At 54.6% G+C, this 17738-nt stretch overlaps 1 protein-coding gene across 1 annotated transcript; it reads left to right on the forward strand.

Moving 5' to 3' along the window:
• The first annotated feature begins 450 nt into the window (after positions 1 to 450).
• LOC140741539 (keratin, type I cytoskeletal 19-like) lies at positions 451 to 11506 on the forward strand. Its single transcript, XM_073071841.1, has 8 exons — positions 451 to 1025; positions 2130 to 2212; positions 4462 to 4618; positions 4725 to 4886; positions 5290 to 5415; positions 6023 to 6237; positions 7667 to 7734; positions 11290 to 11506. The coding sequence occupies exons 1-8, from the start codon at positions 561 to 563 to the stop codon at positions 11382 to 11384; spliced, it is 1371 nt and encodes a 456-aa protein (XP_072927942.1). The 5' UTR covers positions 451 to 560; the 3' UTR covers positions 11385 to 11506.
• Positions 11507 to 17738: the final 6232 nt, after the last annotated feature.

The following is a 17738-nucleotide window of genomic DNA, read 5'->3' on the forward strand; positions in this document are numbered from 1 at the left end:
TGCCATTCAGGTGACCCCCGTGGGGTGGCGCACCACGGCAATACTTGGAGAGGGGGAGTCTCCCCCACTCAATTCGGCCCCTCACTCTCCAGAAGCGGAAGACCCCTCCACAGTGGTCCCCACACCCCACCCCGACGCACCCACCGTTGGAATCCCACTGACCGTCTGAAATCTCTCTTTGAAATCCAACACATCCGACTGACTGACTACCAGGGGCTGAAAATGAAGGCGCCTTTCCCCGCTGTGACTGGCACTTTCACCGGCATTTCCACCGAAAATTAAACTTGCACTTGAACAGTTAAACTTGGAGAAACTTTTCTCTCTCTCTCTCTCTCTGCTCCAGAATGAATCAGACCTGCTCCGCGGCCGTGGGAGGCGGCGGGGTCGTGTGTTTCGGACTCTGGGTGTGTCCGCCGTAACTCGAGACCCTCCAAAGAGCCCCAGGCTCCACGCCCAGCGCATTCTTTTCTCTGGGCGGTGGCCCGGCTCGGGATGAGGATATAAAGAGGCGAGGAGCAGGTGCCGGCACACCATTGCCTTCGTGCAGGCTGAGGAACAAGATGCAATCCAGCTTCACCAGCAGCACCTCGCGTCAGACCCTGGGATCCCGGAGCTTGACCGGGACCCCCTCACGCATGCGTGGAAGCAGTATGTCCGGCGTCGGCCAGGGCCGCATGTCCAGCAGTCGAGTCTCCAGCTACGGCATGGGCTCGTCCCTGGGCGCCGGCCTGGGAATGAGCTCCGGCCTGATGTCCGCATTCGGCGGCGGGTTCAGCGGCGGGTTCGGCGGCGGGGGAGGCTTCAGTATGTCCTCCTCCTCCTCCTCCTCCTCCGCCTTGACCAACGAGAAAGAGACCATGCAGTCGCTGAACGACCGGCTGGCGGCGTACCTGGAGAAGGTGCGCTCCCTGGAGAAGTCCAACGCCGAGCTGGAGCTTCAGATCCGGGAGTACTACCAACAGGCCGGTCCCGCCAACCGCGACTACAGCGAGTACTGGGCCACCATCAACAACCTCCGCGACCAGGTAAGAGCCCGGGAATAAACAGCTGACACCTCCTCCCCAGGGCGTGTGTGTGTGTGGGGGGGGGGGGGAAGATGCTCAGGGTGAGAGGATGATGGCCATTGGACATTGGGGGTAGAAAGAGGCCATTCAGCCGATCGAGTGTGTTCCACCATTCCAGTCTGGCTAATCTATTGCCCCTTCCAAATGCACCTTTGCAAAGTTACAGAGGCCATTGAACCCCCCGGGAGATGTCTTTGCACGACGAGTGCCCCCCCCCCAACAATTATCAATACCGTTCAGAGAGTGTCTGCCTGGTGTCAGTGGTCACATCACCAGGAGTAGTGATCCGCACCGGCTGCTCATAGGACCGTCCACCACCTGCCCCATGGCTTCCCGTGAGCACGGTCAGTGTTGGTGGGGTGGGTAGAGGGGAAGGCGGGTTAAGAACCCTGCCCAAGGGTGACCCACGGGCGAGCGGAGGGAAGAGGCGCCTCGCCGCCCATGAGATCCTCCCGTTCGTGGGTACCCAACCTGACCGCCGCCGCCTCAGCCGTCCGCCTCGTCTCCGTCCTAAGTGGCCGTCCCTTTGTTGTGAGGCTGTGCCCTCTGCAGAGGGGAGAAGGTTAGGTGCGAGGGAAGGCTGGTGGAGAATGGGGGAAGGCCGGGGCAGGGGTTAAAGATTGACTCTATTTCTCACTCGGCCATCGAGACGCGCCATTTGCGGATTTGACCAACACCAGGGTGTCGGGGGTGGGGCGGGGGGCAGGATGGAGGAGAGAGGGGCTGGTGGAGAGGTCAGAGGGAACGGACGGTGGCGGAGAGAGCGGCTGGTGGAGAGGGCAGAGGGAAGGGCTGTCGTGTGTAGAGGGTGGAGGGAAGGGCAGTGTGGAGAAGAGAGGAGGGCGGAGGGGCAGGTGGAAAGGGCGCGGGTAACGGCAGGGTGGAGGAGTGAGGGGTTGGTGGAGGAAGACGTAGCCCTGAGGTAGGTGGGGGCTGGGAGGAGAGAGGTTGGAATTGAGGGTCAGGGTTTAACCTTGGACACCGAAAGCGAGCGGGACAGTGCGCCTGTGTTTTCCCACGCACCCTTGCTCCACCCAGTCCATGTTCACCGCCTGTCTCCCACAGATCAACGAATTGATCCTCGCCAACTCCGGAATCATGCTCCAGGTGGACAACTCCAAACTGGCGGCCGAAGACTTCAAGACCAAGTTAGTACCCAGCCGGCCGATGCGAGTATTGAGGTCCAACTGACCGGGTCCGCCTCCTCCGCCCCTCCCTCTTCCACTGGAGGGAGGACAATGGACCGAATTAGTCCTCCAGGTCGTCGTCTGCTTCTCGGGAATTTTAACGGCGACTGGCAGACCAGCAGGAGGTCCATTACCGCCACCTGCTGGGCTGGAGCATGGGGCAAAGAAACAGGAAATGGACTCACCGTGTTCTCCCCCACCCCCGCAAAAACTCGAATATTATTAAAAAGTCTAATGTTTTTCAGAAAGTCAAATACAAATACAGTGACACTGGTATCCGAACAAACTTTGCATGTGAAACACTGTGTGTGTGTGTGTGTGTGTGTGTGTGTGTGTGTGTGTGTGTGTGTGTGTGTGTGTGTGTGTGTGTGTGTGTGTGTGTGTGTGTGTGTGTGTGTGTATGTGTGTGTGTGTGTGTGTGTGTGTGTTTTGCTCTGGAATTCCAACATCTGCAGAGTGTGTTGTGTGGCTAAAAATGACATAGACTACTGTCAACATATAGGGTTGACTGTCTCTCCCTCCACAGATGCTGCTCGACCAGCATCTTGTGTTTTTTTTTTGTCTCCAGATTTTAACATCTTCCTTGATCTCTATCATAGTATGCAGCGAATACTGGAGTGCGGACGGTAATGAGTTAACAGGAGTTAATCTCCTCTCAAAACTCCGACTTGGTTTCTAGCCCTGTCCCCGATTGGATCCCATATTTTTAATGGCTCACTGTCAGGTCTTCTGGGGCAAATGTTCGTTCTTCACTCAACTGCAGGGGTGGAGAACCAGATAGTCAATGGGGTTTCATCTCCCATCTAGAAGGACATTCCTCTGTTCTTAACCCGTGCCCTCTGGTCCTAGATTCCCACACTACAAGAAACATCATCTCTACATACTCTCTATGTCCTCTTGTCCTTGATTGCCGCACTACAGGAAACATCCTCTCTATATCCACTCTGTGTCCTCTGGCCCCAGACTCTCGCACTATAGGAAACATCCACTCCACATCCACTCTATCTGTGTCCTCTGGCCGTAGACTCCCCCACTATAGGAAACATCCTCTCCACATCCACTCTATCTGTGCCCTCTGGTCCTAGACTCCCCCACTATAGGAAACATACTCTCCACATCCACTCTATTTGTGCCCTCTGGCCGTAGACTCCCCCACTATAGGAAACATCTTCTCCACATCCACTCTATCTGTGTCCTCTGGTCCTAGACTCCCCCACTACAGGAAACATCCTCTCCACATCCACTCTATTTGTGTCTTCTGGTCCTAGACTCCCCCACTATAGGGAACATCCTCTCCACATCCACTCTATCTGTGTCCTCTGGTCCTAGACTCCCCCACTATAGGGAACATCCTCTCCACATCCACTCTATCTGTGTCCTCTGGTCCTAGAGTCCCCCACTATAGGAATCATGCTCTCCACATCCACTCTATCTGTGTCCTCTGGTCCTAGACTCCCCCACTATAGGAAACATCCTCTCCACATCCACTCTATCTGTGTCCTCTGGTCCTAGACTCCCCCACTACAGGAAACATCCTCTCCACATCCACTCTATCTGTGTCCTCTGGTCCTAGAGTCCCCCACTATAGGAATCATGCTCTCCACATCCACTCTATCTGTGTCCTCTGGTCCTAGACTCCCCCACTATAGGAAACATCCTCTCCACATCCACTCTATCTGTGTCCTCTGGTCCTAGACTCCCCCACTACAGGAAACATCCTCTCCTCATCCACTCTATCTGTGTCCTCTGGTCCTAGACTCCCCCACTATAGGAAACATCCTCTCCATGTCCACTCTATCTGTGTCCTCTGGTCCTAGACTCCCCCACTATAGGAAACATCCTCTCCACATCCACTCTATCTGTGTCCTCTGGTCCTAGACTCCCCCACTATAGGAAACATCCTCTCCACATCCACTCTATCTGTGTCCTCTGGTCCTCGACTCCCCCACTGCAGAAAACATCCTCTCCACATCCACTCTATCTGTGCCCTCTGGTCCTAGACTCCCCCACTATAGGAAACATTCTCTCCACATCCACTCTATTTCGGCCTTTCACCGTTCGATGTGTCTCAATGAGGTCATCCCTCATTCTCCTGAATTCCAGTGAGTACAGGCCCAGATATCTTGTACACTTTGGGGCAGGAAATGCGTTACGACTTCAGCCCTGGCCACTGATGACCAGAATCCCCTGCTCTCTCCCCATCTCGATAGGTTTGAAACTGAGTTGACCATCAGGATGTCCGTTGAGAACGATATCAACGGTCTGCGCATGATGTTGGACAACCTGACCCTCGAGAGGAGTCAGCTGGAGACAGATATCGAGAACCTGAAAGAGGAGCTCATTTACATCAGGAAAAACCATGAAGATGTAAGCTATGGGCGTCACCGCCCGAACATTGTGAGTTGTCTCTGTTCTGTGTCACTGCTGGGAGTCGGAGGCTGACATCGCTGAGTTTTTTTTCCCCTTCCTGCAGGAACTCAGGAGCCTGAGGTCTCAGATGTCTGGGAACGTGTCTGTCGATGTCAAAGATGAAGACTCCGCGGACTTGCTCAAGATTCTGGGAGACATTCGGGCGAAACATGAAGCCATGGTCAACCAGCACAAGATAGAGACCGACGAATGGTACAAACAGGAGGTAAGTGGATACTTATTCCGAGATTCCATTCAGAACAAGCCCCGCCGGCCCCGTCGAGACTCACGGCCGAGCGACCCACCTGTTCCCGAGTCCAGGTGAACACAGGCGTCAGAAACAGGCCATTCGGCCCATGGTGTGTCTGCTCTCCCAATTCACCATGGCCGATCCCATTTTCCTCTCCGCAGGCCTGTCTTCGGGATACGGGAGGGAACCGGAGAAGTCAGAGATCTTGGGCAGGATGAGCAGACGCCTTAGAGGCACCGTTGGAATTGAACTCCCCAGTCTGACGTCCCCTGGCCCCCCGCCCCACCCCACATGATGTAATAGCGCCTTCTCCACCGTCACTGTGTCCTTCCATCCCGATCTCTGCATGAAATTTACACCGAACATTGAACTGTTTCAGATTGTGACCAAGCAACAAGAGATGACCGTCAACGCGGGTGCCATCGACGGGGAGAAATCCAAGCTCACGGAGCTGAGGCGCAGCTGTCAGGGGCTGGAAACCGAGCTGAGCACACTGCAGAGTATTGTGAGTGACCCGTCGGGCTGGGCTGACCGTGGGAGGAGGGGGAGGAGAGGGGGCCACCCGGCTACTGATTGATTGATTATTCCCATAGTGTAACGTGTAGTCCCTGAGACCGACTCAGTCGTCGGACGGACCCTGGTGAACAAACCCCTTCCCCCCTCCCCCCCCTACCAGTGGGTAGGCTGATGCCGGTGATGTGTTGGGCAGTTGTGACGACTTGCTGTGGGACCACGGAGCATTTCCTGCACCAGTCCGTTTTGAGTCTGGTGGCCCTGGCGAAACCTCCTCCCCGATAGGAGTGGGACAGACAGTCCGTGAGCACGGTGGGTGGGATCCATCATGGTGTTACCGGCCACTTTTTCCAGACCCTTTCTGTATGTGGATGGCGGGTAGGCTGGGGCCGGTGCAGTGTCGGGTAATTTTGACGACCCATGACAGACCCCATTGTGGAGTCTTCCTGTGCGCTTCCCGGCCATTCCCGTACCCAGCGGTGAGGCAGCGTGTTAGGCTGCGATCTGCCGCGCGTCTGTCGAAGGACGGCAGCTGGGGAGAGCGCGGCCCGGTCACTGGAAACCCCAACCCCCCCTCACCGTCCGCTCCTTGCCCGCAGATCGCCTCTCTGGAGAGGAACCTGGACGAGGTTGATATGCGCTTCGGCGGAGAGAGGGACAAACTGCAGATGACCATCAACGGGCTGGAAGCGGAGCTGGGGGGCATCCGTACCAAACTCATGTCAATGAGCGCGGAGTACCAGCAGCTCCTGAACATAAAGAGCAGGCTGGAGGCGGAAATTGAGACCTATCGCCGGCTGCTGGGCGGCATCGGGTAAGCAACTGGCCAGACGACACTCGAACCTGAATACAACCCAGTCATAGAACGTAGAACAGTACAGGCCCTTCGGCCCACAAAGTCCTACCGTGATTCGAACCCTCCGTAAGATTAATTCAAACCTTCTCTCCTACATAGCCTCCGTTTTCCTATCATCCCTGTGCCTATCTTCAAGTAAAGTCACGTCACTTTTTATTGAATTTTGACCATAACTGCTGGTACAGTACACAGTAAAAACCAGACAACGATTTTCAGGACCATGGTGCAACATGAAACAATGCAAAAACCAGACTGAACTACGTAAAAACAACACAGAAAAAAAACTAAACTGGACTATAGACCTACCCAGGACTGCATAAAGTGCACAAAACAGTGCAGGCATGACAATAAATAATAAACAGGACACCGGGCACAGTAGAGGGCAGTAAGATGGTGTCAGTCCAGGCTCTGGGTATTGGGGTGTCTTTGAGATTCTTCAGTGCCCTAAATGTATATGCCTCTCCTTCCACCGCTGTAGGGCGCTCCAAACACCTACCGCTCTGTCAAAAAGAAACCCTACCTCTGACAACCCTCCCATACTTTCCTCCCCTTAAAAGTGGACCCCTCATGTTACAACTTCTACCCTGAGTAGTGTCTCGGTTGTTAACAGGAAACTGATATAATACAATCAAATAGATGAAAAGCTGTACGTCACAAAGACTGATTTAAAAATATACAATATACAAAAGAGGGCGAACCGTGCAAATGTTTAGAAAAGGTAAATTAATACCGAGAACATGAGTTGCTGAGACCTTCAAAATGAGTCCTGTAGGTTGTGGAAGGTTTGCAGTTCAGAGTTGGGGCGAGTGAATTATTCACACCGCTTCAGGAGCCTGATGGTTGAGAGGTAATACCTGTTCCTGAACCTGGTGGTGTGGGTCCTGAGGCTCATGTACCTCCTTCCTAATGGTTGAGAGGTGATAACTGTTCCTGAACCTGGTGGTGTGGGTCCTGAGGGTCCTGTTCCTCCTTCCTGATGGTTGAGGGGTAATAACTGTTCCTGAACCTGGTGGTGTGGGGCCTGAGGCTCCTGTACCTCCTACCTGATGGTTGAGGGGTAATAACTGTTCCTGAACCTGGTGGTGTGGGTCCTGAGGCTCATGTACCTCCTTCCTAATGGTTGAGAGGTGATAACTGTTCCTGAATCTGGTGGTGAGGGTCCTGAGGGTCCTGTTCCTCCTTCCTGATGGTTGAGGGGTAATAACTGTTCCTGAACCTGGTGGTGTGGGGCCTGAGGCTCCTGTACCTCCTACCTGATGGTTGAAGGGTAATAACTGTTCCTTAGACCTCTGACAACCCCCCCCCCCTTCACTGGAAGTTGCTACCTCCTCCCACCCCCAGCCATTCCCGCAGTGCAAGGTCACACTCTGACCCTTTTGTTTTTCAGGAGCAAGTCTTCTGGCCAGGCGTCAAGCTCATCAACTGTTACGAAGACGGTGGTCAGGGAGGAAAGACGTGAGTAGTCCGTTTTATCATGGGTGCAGTCGGGCTGAGAAGGTTTGGTAAAGCGCTCAGAATGCGGGAGGAGCTCAGCAGGTCAGGCAGAGTCCGTGGTGAGGAATAAACAGTCGTTGTTTCAGCTTCCCCTCCGTCATCGGATGTCCGAATGGACAATGAACCCTTGTACGCTACCTCGCCATTTTCTCCCCGCTCACACTAATTTAATTTTATTGATATGTTTCATATTGTAATTGTTGGTCTGTGGTATACTGCTTGTTCATCTGCTGCAGAACAAGAGACTTCACGGCAATATCTTCACCGGAGATATTCAACCTGATTCTGAATCTGGGCTGAAGCCCAACATCGGGACTCGCTGGGTCTCTCCAGAATTCCGTCTGCGTTGCTGAAGATGGAGTGTCATCTAAGGCCCAGGAGCTGCCAGTCGGCACTGAACCCAACGTAGGAATGCCTTGTGGACCCCCGCTCCTGAATTTTAAAACCATAGGAACATTGAAAACCCACAGCACAATACAGGCCCTCCAGCCCACAAAGCTGTGCCAAACATGTTCTTACCTCAGGAATTACCGAGGGTTACCCATAGCCCTCTATTTTTCTGAGCTCCATGTACCTATCCAGGAGTCTCTTGAAAGACCCTATCGTATCCGCCTCCACCACAGTTGCCGGCAGCCCATTCCACGCACTCACCACTCTCTGCATAATAAACTTACCCCTGATATCTCCACTGTACGTACCCCCCAGCACCTTAAAACTGTGCCCTCTCGTGTTAGCCACTTCGCCCTGGGAAAAAGCCTCTGACTATCCACACGATCAATGCCTCTCATCATCCTGTACACCTCTATCAGGTCACCTCTCGTCCTCCGAGTAGAAAAGGCCGAGTTCACTCAACCTGTTCTCATAAGGCATGCTCCCCAATCCAGTCAACGTCCTTGTAAATCTCCTCTGCACCCTTTCTATGGCTTCCACATCCTTCCTGCAGTGAGGCGACCAGAACTGAGCACAGTACTCCGAGTGGGGTCTGACTAGGGTCCTACATAGCTGTGACGTTCCCAAGGGGTTTACTCCGGAAGCCTTCCCCATGAGTGGGTGTAGCCATAAGGCAGCAGGAGGTTTGAGATCAGAGATTTCCTTCCAGTTGCGCAGACAACCACGGGTGCTGTGCCCCGTCGGCCCAGAGCGACTGGTTTTAATGGCGCCAGTGACCCGCTTTTGCCCCTTCTCCTGTCAGTAGAAACTGTTCCACTGGGCTCAGTAGCGGGACTTGGTTATCAGAGGCTATTTGAGACGCACACCGTTGCTAGCAATTAATAGGAAGTGGGAACTTGTCCCCATTACCACCCCCAGCTTTAACAAGCTTAAGTGTGTCCTTGTACACACATCACTGAAAGGTGGGTGTCAAATCAGTGCTGAACATTCTGGACTGGATCTCAGAATACTCCGGACCATGGACACTTTGGACAGGGAATGAGGGGCTGGAACGTTTGGCATCCCTGAGCTCATGAGGTGACCGGTTCCACTTGAGAAGTGTTGGGTGGAACAGATCGTCTTTCATAGGGGATTGGTCGGACCGTACTCCAAATATGGTCAGCAGCTCTGGGTCTGATGTCTAAGAACGGATGTGTTGGCATTGCAGGGGATCGCAAGAATGATCCCCAGAATGAAAGTGTGAATGAATGGAGAGTGTTTGATGCCTCTGAGCCTGAATTAGCTGGAGTTTAGAAGAATTAGGGGAGATCTCATTGACATTACCAAATAATGAAAGGACAAGATAGGGTGCACATGAATAGGATGTTCCTATAGTGGGGGAGTCTAGGACCAGAGGACACAGATAGAGTGGATGTGGACAGGATGTTTCCTATAGTGGGGGAGTCTAGGACCAGAGGACACAGATAGAGTGGATGTGGACAGGATGTTTCCTATAGTGGGGGAGTCTAGGACCAGAGGACACAGATAGAGTGGATGTGGAGAGGATGTTTCCTACAGTGGGGGGAGTCTAGGACCAGAGGACACAGATAGAGTGGATGTGGAGAGGATGTTTCCTACAGTGGGGGGAGTCTAGGACCAGAGGACACAGATAGAGTGGATGTGGAGAGGATGTTTCCTATAGTGGGGGAGTCTAGGACCAGAGGACACAGATAGAGTGGATGTGGAGAGGATGTTTCCTATAGTGGGGGAGTCTAGGACCAGAGGACACAGATAGAGTGGATGTGGAGAGGATGTTTCCTATAGTGGTGGAGTCTAGGACCAGAGGACACAGATAGAGTGGATGTGGAGAAGATGTTTCCAATAGTGGGGGAGCCTAGGACCAGAGGACACAGATAGAGTGGATGTGGAGAGGATGTTTCCTATAGTGGGGGAGTCTAGGACCAGAGGACACAGATAGAGTGGATGTGGAGAGGGTGTTCCCTATAGTGGGGGAGTCTCGGACCAGAGGACATAGATAGAGTGGATGTGGAGAGGATGTTTCCTATAGTGGGGGAGTCTAGGACCAGAGGACACAGATAGAGTGGATGTGGAGAGGATGTTTCCTATAGTGGGGGAGTCTAGGACCAGAGGACACAGATAGAGTGGATGTGGAGAGGATGTTTCCTATAGTGGGGGAGTCTAGGACCAGAGGACACAGATATAGTGGATGTGGAGAGGATGTTTCCTATAGTGGTGGAGTCTAGGACCAGAGGACACAGATAGAGTGGATGTGGAGAAGATGTTTCCAATAGTGGGGGAGCCTAGGACCAGAGGACACAGATAGAGTGGATGTGGAGAGGATGTTTCCTATAGTGGGGGAGTCTAGGACCAGAGGACACAGATAGAGTGGATGTGGAGAGGGTGTTCCCTATAGTGGGGGAGTCTCGGACCAGAGGACATAGATAGAGTGGATGTGGAGAGGATGTTTCCTATAGTGGGGGAGTCTAGGACCAGAGGACACAGATAGAGTGGATGTGGAGAGGATGTTTCCTATAGTGGGGGAGTCTAGGACCAGAGGACACAGATAGAGTGGATGTGGAGAGGATGTTTCCGATAGTGGGGGAGCCTAGGACCAGAGAACACAGATAGAGTGGATGTGGAGAGGATGTTTCCGATAGTGGGGGAGTCTAGGATCAGAGGACACAGATAGAGTGGATGTGGAGAGGATGTTTCCGATAGTGGGGGAGCCTAGGACCAGACAACTGCAGCGGCTGAGCCATTTGGTACATTTAAGGGCATAAATCATTCAAACAGAATAAGGCGCATTGTTTCGGCTTTAAGCATACCCTTATATCATGACCTCCACAGCCATCTGTGGCAATGAATTCCACAGGTTCACCCTGCAATATTTCGTGAAAGTGGAGGCTGATAGATCCTCCATTGGTCGGGGCTTCAAAGGTTACGGGGAGAAGGCAGGAGAATGGGTTTGGGAGGGATAGTAAATCAGCCATGATGGAATGGCAGAGCAGACTTGATGAGCCGAATGGCCCAGATCTGCTCCTATGTCTTATGGTCTTGTGACTGCTGATTGGTGACTGTATCAGTCGACCGTCCAATGAAATCTCTGACTGACTATTTTCATTTCAGAGCCCGTTGTTTCGACCAAGACCAAGACGATCACCGTTGTGGAGAAGGTGGTGGACGGAAAGGTAGTGTCTTCTCATATGGAGGAGCACAGCTAATCAAGACAGGGCCTTGGGAATCAGCGGGGGGACCTTCGTGCACGATTTAACAAAAGATATCCAGTGATTATTCTGCTTTCTGTGTCTCTGAGAGGTGAATAAAGGCTTTGAGAACCCGCCAACATGAGGTGTCTGTTCTGTACTGCTTTCAAACGACCATTGACCCCGTCTCTCGGCTGAAACCTTGTGAGGTTACATAGTCACTGAACACAGAAACAGTCCCTTCAGCCCATCTAGTTCCTCCCAGAGTATTAATCTGCCCAGTCCCATTGAACTGTACCAGCCCTCCATATCCCTCCCATCCACGCACCCATCCAAACTCCTCTTAACCGTTACAATCGAACCTTCATCCGCCACTTGAGCCGGGCAGCTCCTTCCACACTCTCACCACCCAACCCCCCCACCCCCACCCTGGTCTGGAGTGAAAAAGATCCCCTCACCTGCCCCCCCCAAATGTTCCCCTCGCTCCTCAGTCCGCTGCGTCCGATGGTCTTCCGACTCTCTCCATTCGCGTCCTCTCTCTCTCCGCTCCCCGACGGAAGACCGCGGAAGTCTCTCTTCCAGACCCACAAGAGAGAACGACATTTCTCCCATCGGATGGCATGGCCCCGTTATCTCCAGCCATAGCCCAAACGTTGCTGCCACGGAGAAACCATTTCCTTCACCGTGGGGCTTTACATAGAAGCCATTACATACGACATCAGCCTCAGCCCTGAACACTGACAGTGTGATACACTGGCATAGGGAGTGGGGCACAGGAGACAGGGAAGGAGGAGAGGACCCAGGGGACAAGAGGCAGCAGGCCTGAGTGGGGAATAGAAGTGGGGAGAGGGACGGATTATTATTTCTTTTTACCAGAGGTTGGGGAGATCGATGTTCATGCCATCAGGTTGGAGGCGACCCAGACGGAATACAAGCTGTTTCTCCTCCACCTAAGGGTGGCCTCACCCCGGCACTTACCCCTGACATCTCCGCTGTACCTACTCCCCAGCACCTTAAACCTGTGCACTCTTTCGGCAACCATTTCAGCCCTGGGGAAAAAGCCTCCGACTATCCACACGATCAATGCCTCTCATCAACTTATAGATAGATAGATAGATACTTTATTCATCCCCATGGGGAAATTCAACTTTTTTCCAATGTCCCATACGCTTGTTGTAGCAAAACTAATTACATACAATACCTAACTCAGTAAAAAATATGATATGCATCTAAATCACTATCTCAAAAAGCATTAATAATAGCTTTTAAAAAGTTCTTAAGTCCTGGCGGTTGAATTGTAAAGCCTAATGGCATTGGGGAGTATTGACCTCTTCATCCTGTCTGAGGAGCATTGCATCGATAGTAACCTGTCGCTGAAACTGCTTCTCTGTCTCTGGATGGTGCATAGAACACACATTACAGGCCCTTCGGCCCACAATGTTGTGCCGACCCTCAAACTCTGCCTCCCAAATAGCCCCCCCACCTTAAATTCCTCCATATACCTGTCCAGTAGTCTCTCAAACTTCGCTAGTGTGTCTGCCTCCACCACTGACTCAGGCAGTGCATTCCACGCACCAACCACTCTGAGTGAAAAACCTTTCTCTAATATCCCCCTTGAACTTCCCTCCTCCTTAACTTAAAGCCATGTCCTCTTGTACTGAGCAGTGATGCCCTGGGGAAGAGGTGCTGGCTGTCCACTCTGTCTATTCCTCTTAATATCTTGTACACCTCTATCATGTCTCCTCTCATCCTCCTTCTCTCCAGAGAGTAAAGCCCTAGCTCCCTTAATCTCCGATCATAATCCATACTCTCTAAACCAGGCAGCATCCTGGCAAATCTCCTCTGTACCCTTTCCAATGCTTCCACATCCTTCATATAGAGAGCTGACCAGAAATGGACACAGTACTCCAAGTGTGACCCACCCAGAGTTTTATAGAGCTGCATCATTACATCGCGTCTCTTAAACTCTATCCCTCGACTTATGAAAGCTAACACCCCATAAGCTTTCTTAACTACCCTATCTACCTGTGAGGCAACTTCCAGGGATCTGTGGAAGTGATTGGGGTGTGGAGGGGTGGGTCATTGAGTGATTGGGGGCGTGGAGGGGTGGGTCAGTTGGAGTTTGTCCTTCCAAAGTGAACAACCTCACACTTCTCCGGGTTGAACTCCATCTGCCACTTCTCAGCCCACTTCTGCATCCTTTCAAGGTCTCTCTGCAATCTTTGACAATCCTCTACTCTATCTACACCACCACCAACACATACGATAGCTTCTATGCACAGATTGATTGTGTGTCCATAAAGTGACGCTGGGCACAGGAGTGTCTGTACACAAGGTGAATCTGACAGGAAATGACAAAGTAGTGGTGGTTGGGGGTGTGGAGGGGTGGGTCGGCGGGTGATTGGGTGTGTGGAGGGGTGGGTCAGTGGGTGATTGGGGGTGTGGAGGGGTGAGTCAGTAGGTGATTGGGGGTGTGGAGGGGTGGGTCAGTGAGTGGTTGGGTGTGTGGAGGGGTGAGTCAGTGGGTGATTGGGGGTGTGGAGGGCTGGTTCTGGGAGATTGGGGGCGTGGAGGGGTGGGTCAGTTGGTGGTTGTGGTTGTGGAGGGGTGGGTCAGGGGTAATTGAGGGTTTGGAGGGGTGGTCAGTGGGTGGTTGGGGTGTGGAGGGGTGGGTCAGTGAGTGGTTGGGGGTGTGGAGGAGTGGGTCAGTGGGTGATGAAGGGTGGGTCAGAGGGTGGTTGGGGATGTGGAGGGGTGGGTCAGAGGGTGATTGGGGACGTGGAGGGGAGGGTCAGTGGGTGATTGGGGGTGTGGAGGGGTGGGTCAGTGGTGTTTGGCGGCGTGGAGGGGCGTGTCAGTGGGTGATTCGGGGTGTGGAGGGGTGGAACAGTGGGTGATTGGGTATGTCGAGGGGTGGGTCAGTGGGTCATTAGGGGTGTGGAGGGGGGGGTCAGAGGGTGATAGGGTGTGGAGGGGTGGGTCAGTGTGATTAGGGGTTGTGGAGGGGTGGGTCAGTGGGTGATTGGGGGTGTGGACGGGTGGATCAGTGTGTCATTGTGGGTGTGGAGGGGAGGGTCAGTGGGTGATTCGGGGCGTGGAGGGGCGGGTCAGTGGGTGAATTGGGGTGTGGAGGGGTGGTTCAGTGGGTAATTGGGGGCGTGAGGGGTGGATCAGTGTGTGATTGTGGGTGTGGAGGGGTGGTTCAGTGTGTGATTGGGGGCGTGGAGGGGCGGGTCAGTGGGTGAATGGGGGTGTGGAGGGGTGGGTCAGTTGGTGATTGGGGGGTGCGGAAGTGTGTCATTTTGTGATTGGGGGTGTGGAGGAGTGGGTCATTGTGTGATTGGGGGGGTGGAGTGGTGGGTCAGTGGGAGATTGGGGGCGTGGAGGGGTGGGTCAATGGGTTATTGGGGGCGTGGAGGTGTGTGTAATTGGATAAATGGGGTTCTGGAGGGGTGGATCATTGGGTGATTTGGTTTGTGGAGGGGTGATTTAGTGGGTGATTGGGGGCGTGGAGTGGAGGGTCAGTGGGTGATTGGAGGGCTGGGTCAGTGGGTGATTGGGGTTGTGGAGGGGTGGGTCAGAGGGTGATGTGGGGCGTAGAGGTGTGGGTCAGTGGGTGATTGGGGGCGTGGAGGGGTGGGTCAGTGGGTAATTGGGGGTGTGGAGGGGTGGGTCTGGGTGATAGGGTGTGGAGGGATGGGTCAGTGGGTGATTTGGGGCGTGAGGGGTGGATCAGTGTGTGATTGTGGGTGTGGAGGGGTGGTTCAATGGGTGATTGGGTGCGTGGAGGGGCGGGTCAGTGGGTGATTGGGGGCGTGGAGGGGCGGGTCAGTGGGTGATTGGGGGCGTGGAGGGGTGCGTCAGGGGTAATTGAGGGTTTGGAGGGGTGGTCAGTTGCTGGTTGGGGTGTGGAGGGGTGGGTCAGTGAGTGGTTGGGGGTGTGGAGGAGTGGGTCAGTGGGTGATGAGGGGTGGGTCAGAGAGTGGTTGGGGATGTGGAGGGGTGGGTCAGTGGGTGATTGGGGACGTGGAGGGGAGGGTCAGTGGGTGATTGGGGGTGTGGAGGGGTGGGTCAGTGGTGTTTGGCGGCGTGGTGGGGCGTGTCAGAGGGTGATTGGGGGTGTGGAGGGGTGGGTCAGTGGGTGGTTGGTGGTGTGGAGGGGTGGGTCAGTGGGTAATTCAGTGTGTGGAGGGGTGGGACAGTGGGTGATTGGGTGTGTCGAGGGGTGCATCAGTGTGTCATTGGGGGTGTGGAGGGGGGTCAGAGGGAGATAGTGTGTGGAGGGGTGGGTCAGTTGGTGATTAGGGGTTGTGGAGGGGTGGGTCAGTGGGTGATTGTGGGTATGGAGGGGTGGATCAGTGGGTGATTGGGGGTGTGGACGGGTGGATCAGTGTGTCATTGTGGGTGTGGAGGGGTGGGTCAGTGGGTGATTGGGGGTGTGGATGGGTGGATCAGTGTGTCATTGTGGGTGTGGAGAGGTGGGTCAGTGGGTGATTCGGGGCGTGGAGGGGCGGGTCAGTGGGTGATTTGGTGTGTGGAGGGGTGGGTCAGTGGGTGATTGGGGGTGTGGACGGGTGAATCAGTGTGTCATTGTGGGTGTGGAGGGGTGGGTCAGTGGGTGATTCGTGGCGTGGAGGGGCGGGTCAGTGGGTGATTTGGGGTGTGGAGGGGTGGTTCAGTGGGTGATTGGGGGCGTGGAGGGTTGGGTCAGTTGGTGATTGCGGGGTGCGGATGGGTGTCATTTTGTGATTGGGGGTGTGGAGGGGTGGGTCATTGTGTGATTGGGGGGGTGGAGTGGTGGGTCAGTGGGAGTATGGGGGCGTGAAGGGGTGGGTCAATGGGTTATTGGGGGCGTGGAGGTGTGTGTAATTCGATAATTGGGGTTCTGGAGGGGTGGATCATTGGGTGATTTGGTTTGTGAAGGGGTGATTTAGTGGATGATTGGGGGCGTGGAGTGGAGGGTCAGTGGGTGATTGGAGGGCTGGGTCAGTGGGTGATTGGGGTTGTGGAGGGGTGGGTCAGTGGGTGATGGGGGGGCGTAGAGGTGTGGGTCAGTGGGTGATTGGGGGCGTGGAGGGGTGGGTCAGTGGGTGATTGGGGGTGTGGAGGTGTGGGTCAGTGGGTGATTTGGGGTGTGGAGGGGTGGGTCAGTGGGTGATTTGGGGCGTGAGGGGTGGATCAGTGTGTGATTGTGGGTGTGGAGGGGTTGTTCAATGGGTGATTGGGTGCGTGGAGGGGCGGGTCAGTGGATGATTGGGGGCGTGGAGGGGCGGGTCAGTGGGTGATTGGGGGGCGTGGAGGGGTGGTTCAGTGGGTGATTGGGGGCGTGGAGGGTTGGGTCAGTTGGTGATTGCGGGGTGCGGAAGGGTGTCATTTTGTGATTGGGGGTGTGGAGGGGTGGGTCATTGTGTGATTGGGGGGGTGGAGTGGTGGGTCAGTGGGAGTATGGGGGCGTGAAGGGGTGGGTCAATGGGTTATTGGGGGCGTGGAGGTGTGTTTAATTCGATAATTGGGGTTCTGGAGGGGTGGATCATTGGGTGATTTGGTTTATGGAGGGGTGATTTAGTGGGTGATTGGGGGCGTGGAGTGGAGGGTCAGTGGGTGATTGGAGGGCTGGGTCAGTGGGTGATTGGGGTTGTGGAGGGGTGGGTCAGTGGATGATTGGGGGCGTGGAGGGGCGGGTCAGTGGGTGATTGGGGGGCGTGGAGGGGTGGGTCAGTGGGTGGTTGGGGGTGTGGAGGTGTGGGTCAGTGGGTGATTTGGGGTGTGGAGGGGTGGGTCAGTGGGTAATTTGGGGCGTGAGGGGTGGATCAGTGTGTGATTGTGGGTGTGGAGGAGTGGTTCAATGGGTGATTGGGTGCGTGGAGGGGCTGGTCAGTGGATGATTGGGGGCGTGGAGGGGCGGGTCAGTGGGTGATTGTGGGGCGTGGAGGGGTGGGTCAGTGGGTGGTTGGGGGTGAGGAGGGGTGGGTCAGTGGGTGATTGGGGGGCGTTTAGGGGTGGGTCAGTGGGTGGTTGGGGGTGTGGAGGGGTGGTTCAATGGGTGATTGGGTGCGTGGAGGGGTGGGTCAGTGGGTGATTGGGGGCGTGGAGGGGCGGGTCAGTGGGTGATTGGTGGGCGTGGAGGGGTGGGTCTGTGGGTGGTTGGGGGTGTGGAGGGGTGGGTCAGTGGGAGAATTGGGGTGTGGAGGGGTGGGTCAGTGGGTGATTGGGGGTGTGAAGGGGAGGTTCAGTGGGTGATTGGGGGCGTGGAGGGGCGGGTCAGTGGGTGATTGGGGGTGTGAAGGGGTTGTTCAGTGGGTGATTGGGGGCGTGAGGGGTGGATCAGTGTGTGATTGTGGGTGTGGAGGGGTGGTTCAATGGGTGATTGGT

Source organism: Hemitrygon akajei, chromosome 18 (assembly GCF_048418815.1).
Source record: "Hemitrygon akajei chromosome 18, sHemAka1.3, whole genome shotgun sequence".
Lineage (NCBI taxonomy): Eukaryota > Metazoa > Chordata > Chondrichthyes > Myliobatiformes > Dasyatidae > Hemitrygon > Hemitrygon akajei.

Coding starts and splice junctions, on each gene's coding strand:
- LOC140741539 (XM_073071841.1), top strand. CDS start 561: ATGCAATCCAGCTTCACCAGCAGCACCTCGCGTCAGACCCTGGGATCC. Junction 2,213..4,461: donor GCCGAAGACTTCAAGACCAA/GTTAGTACCCAG, acceptor CCATCTCGATAG/GTTTGAAACTGAGTTGACCA. Junction 5,416..6,022: donor TGAGCACACTGCAGAGTATT/GTGAGTGACCCG, acceptor CCTTGCCCGCAG/ATCGCCTCTCTGGAGAGGAA.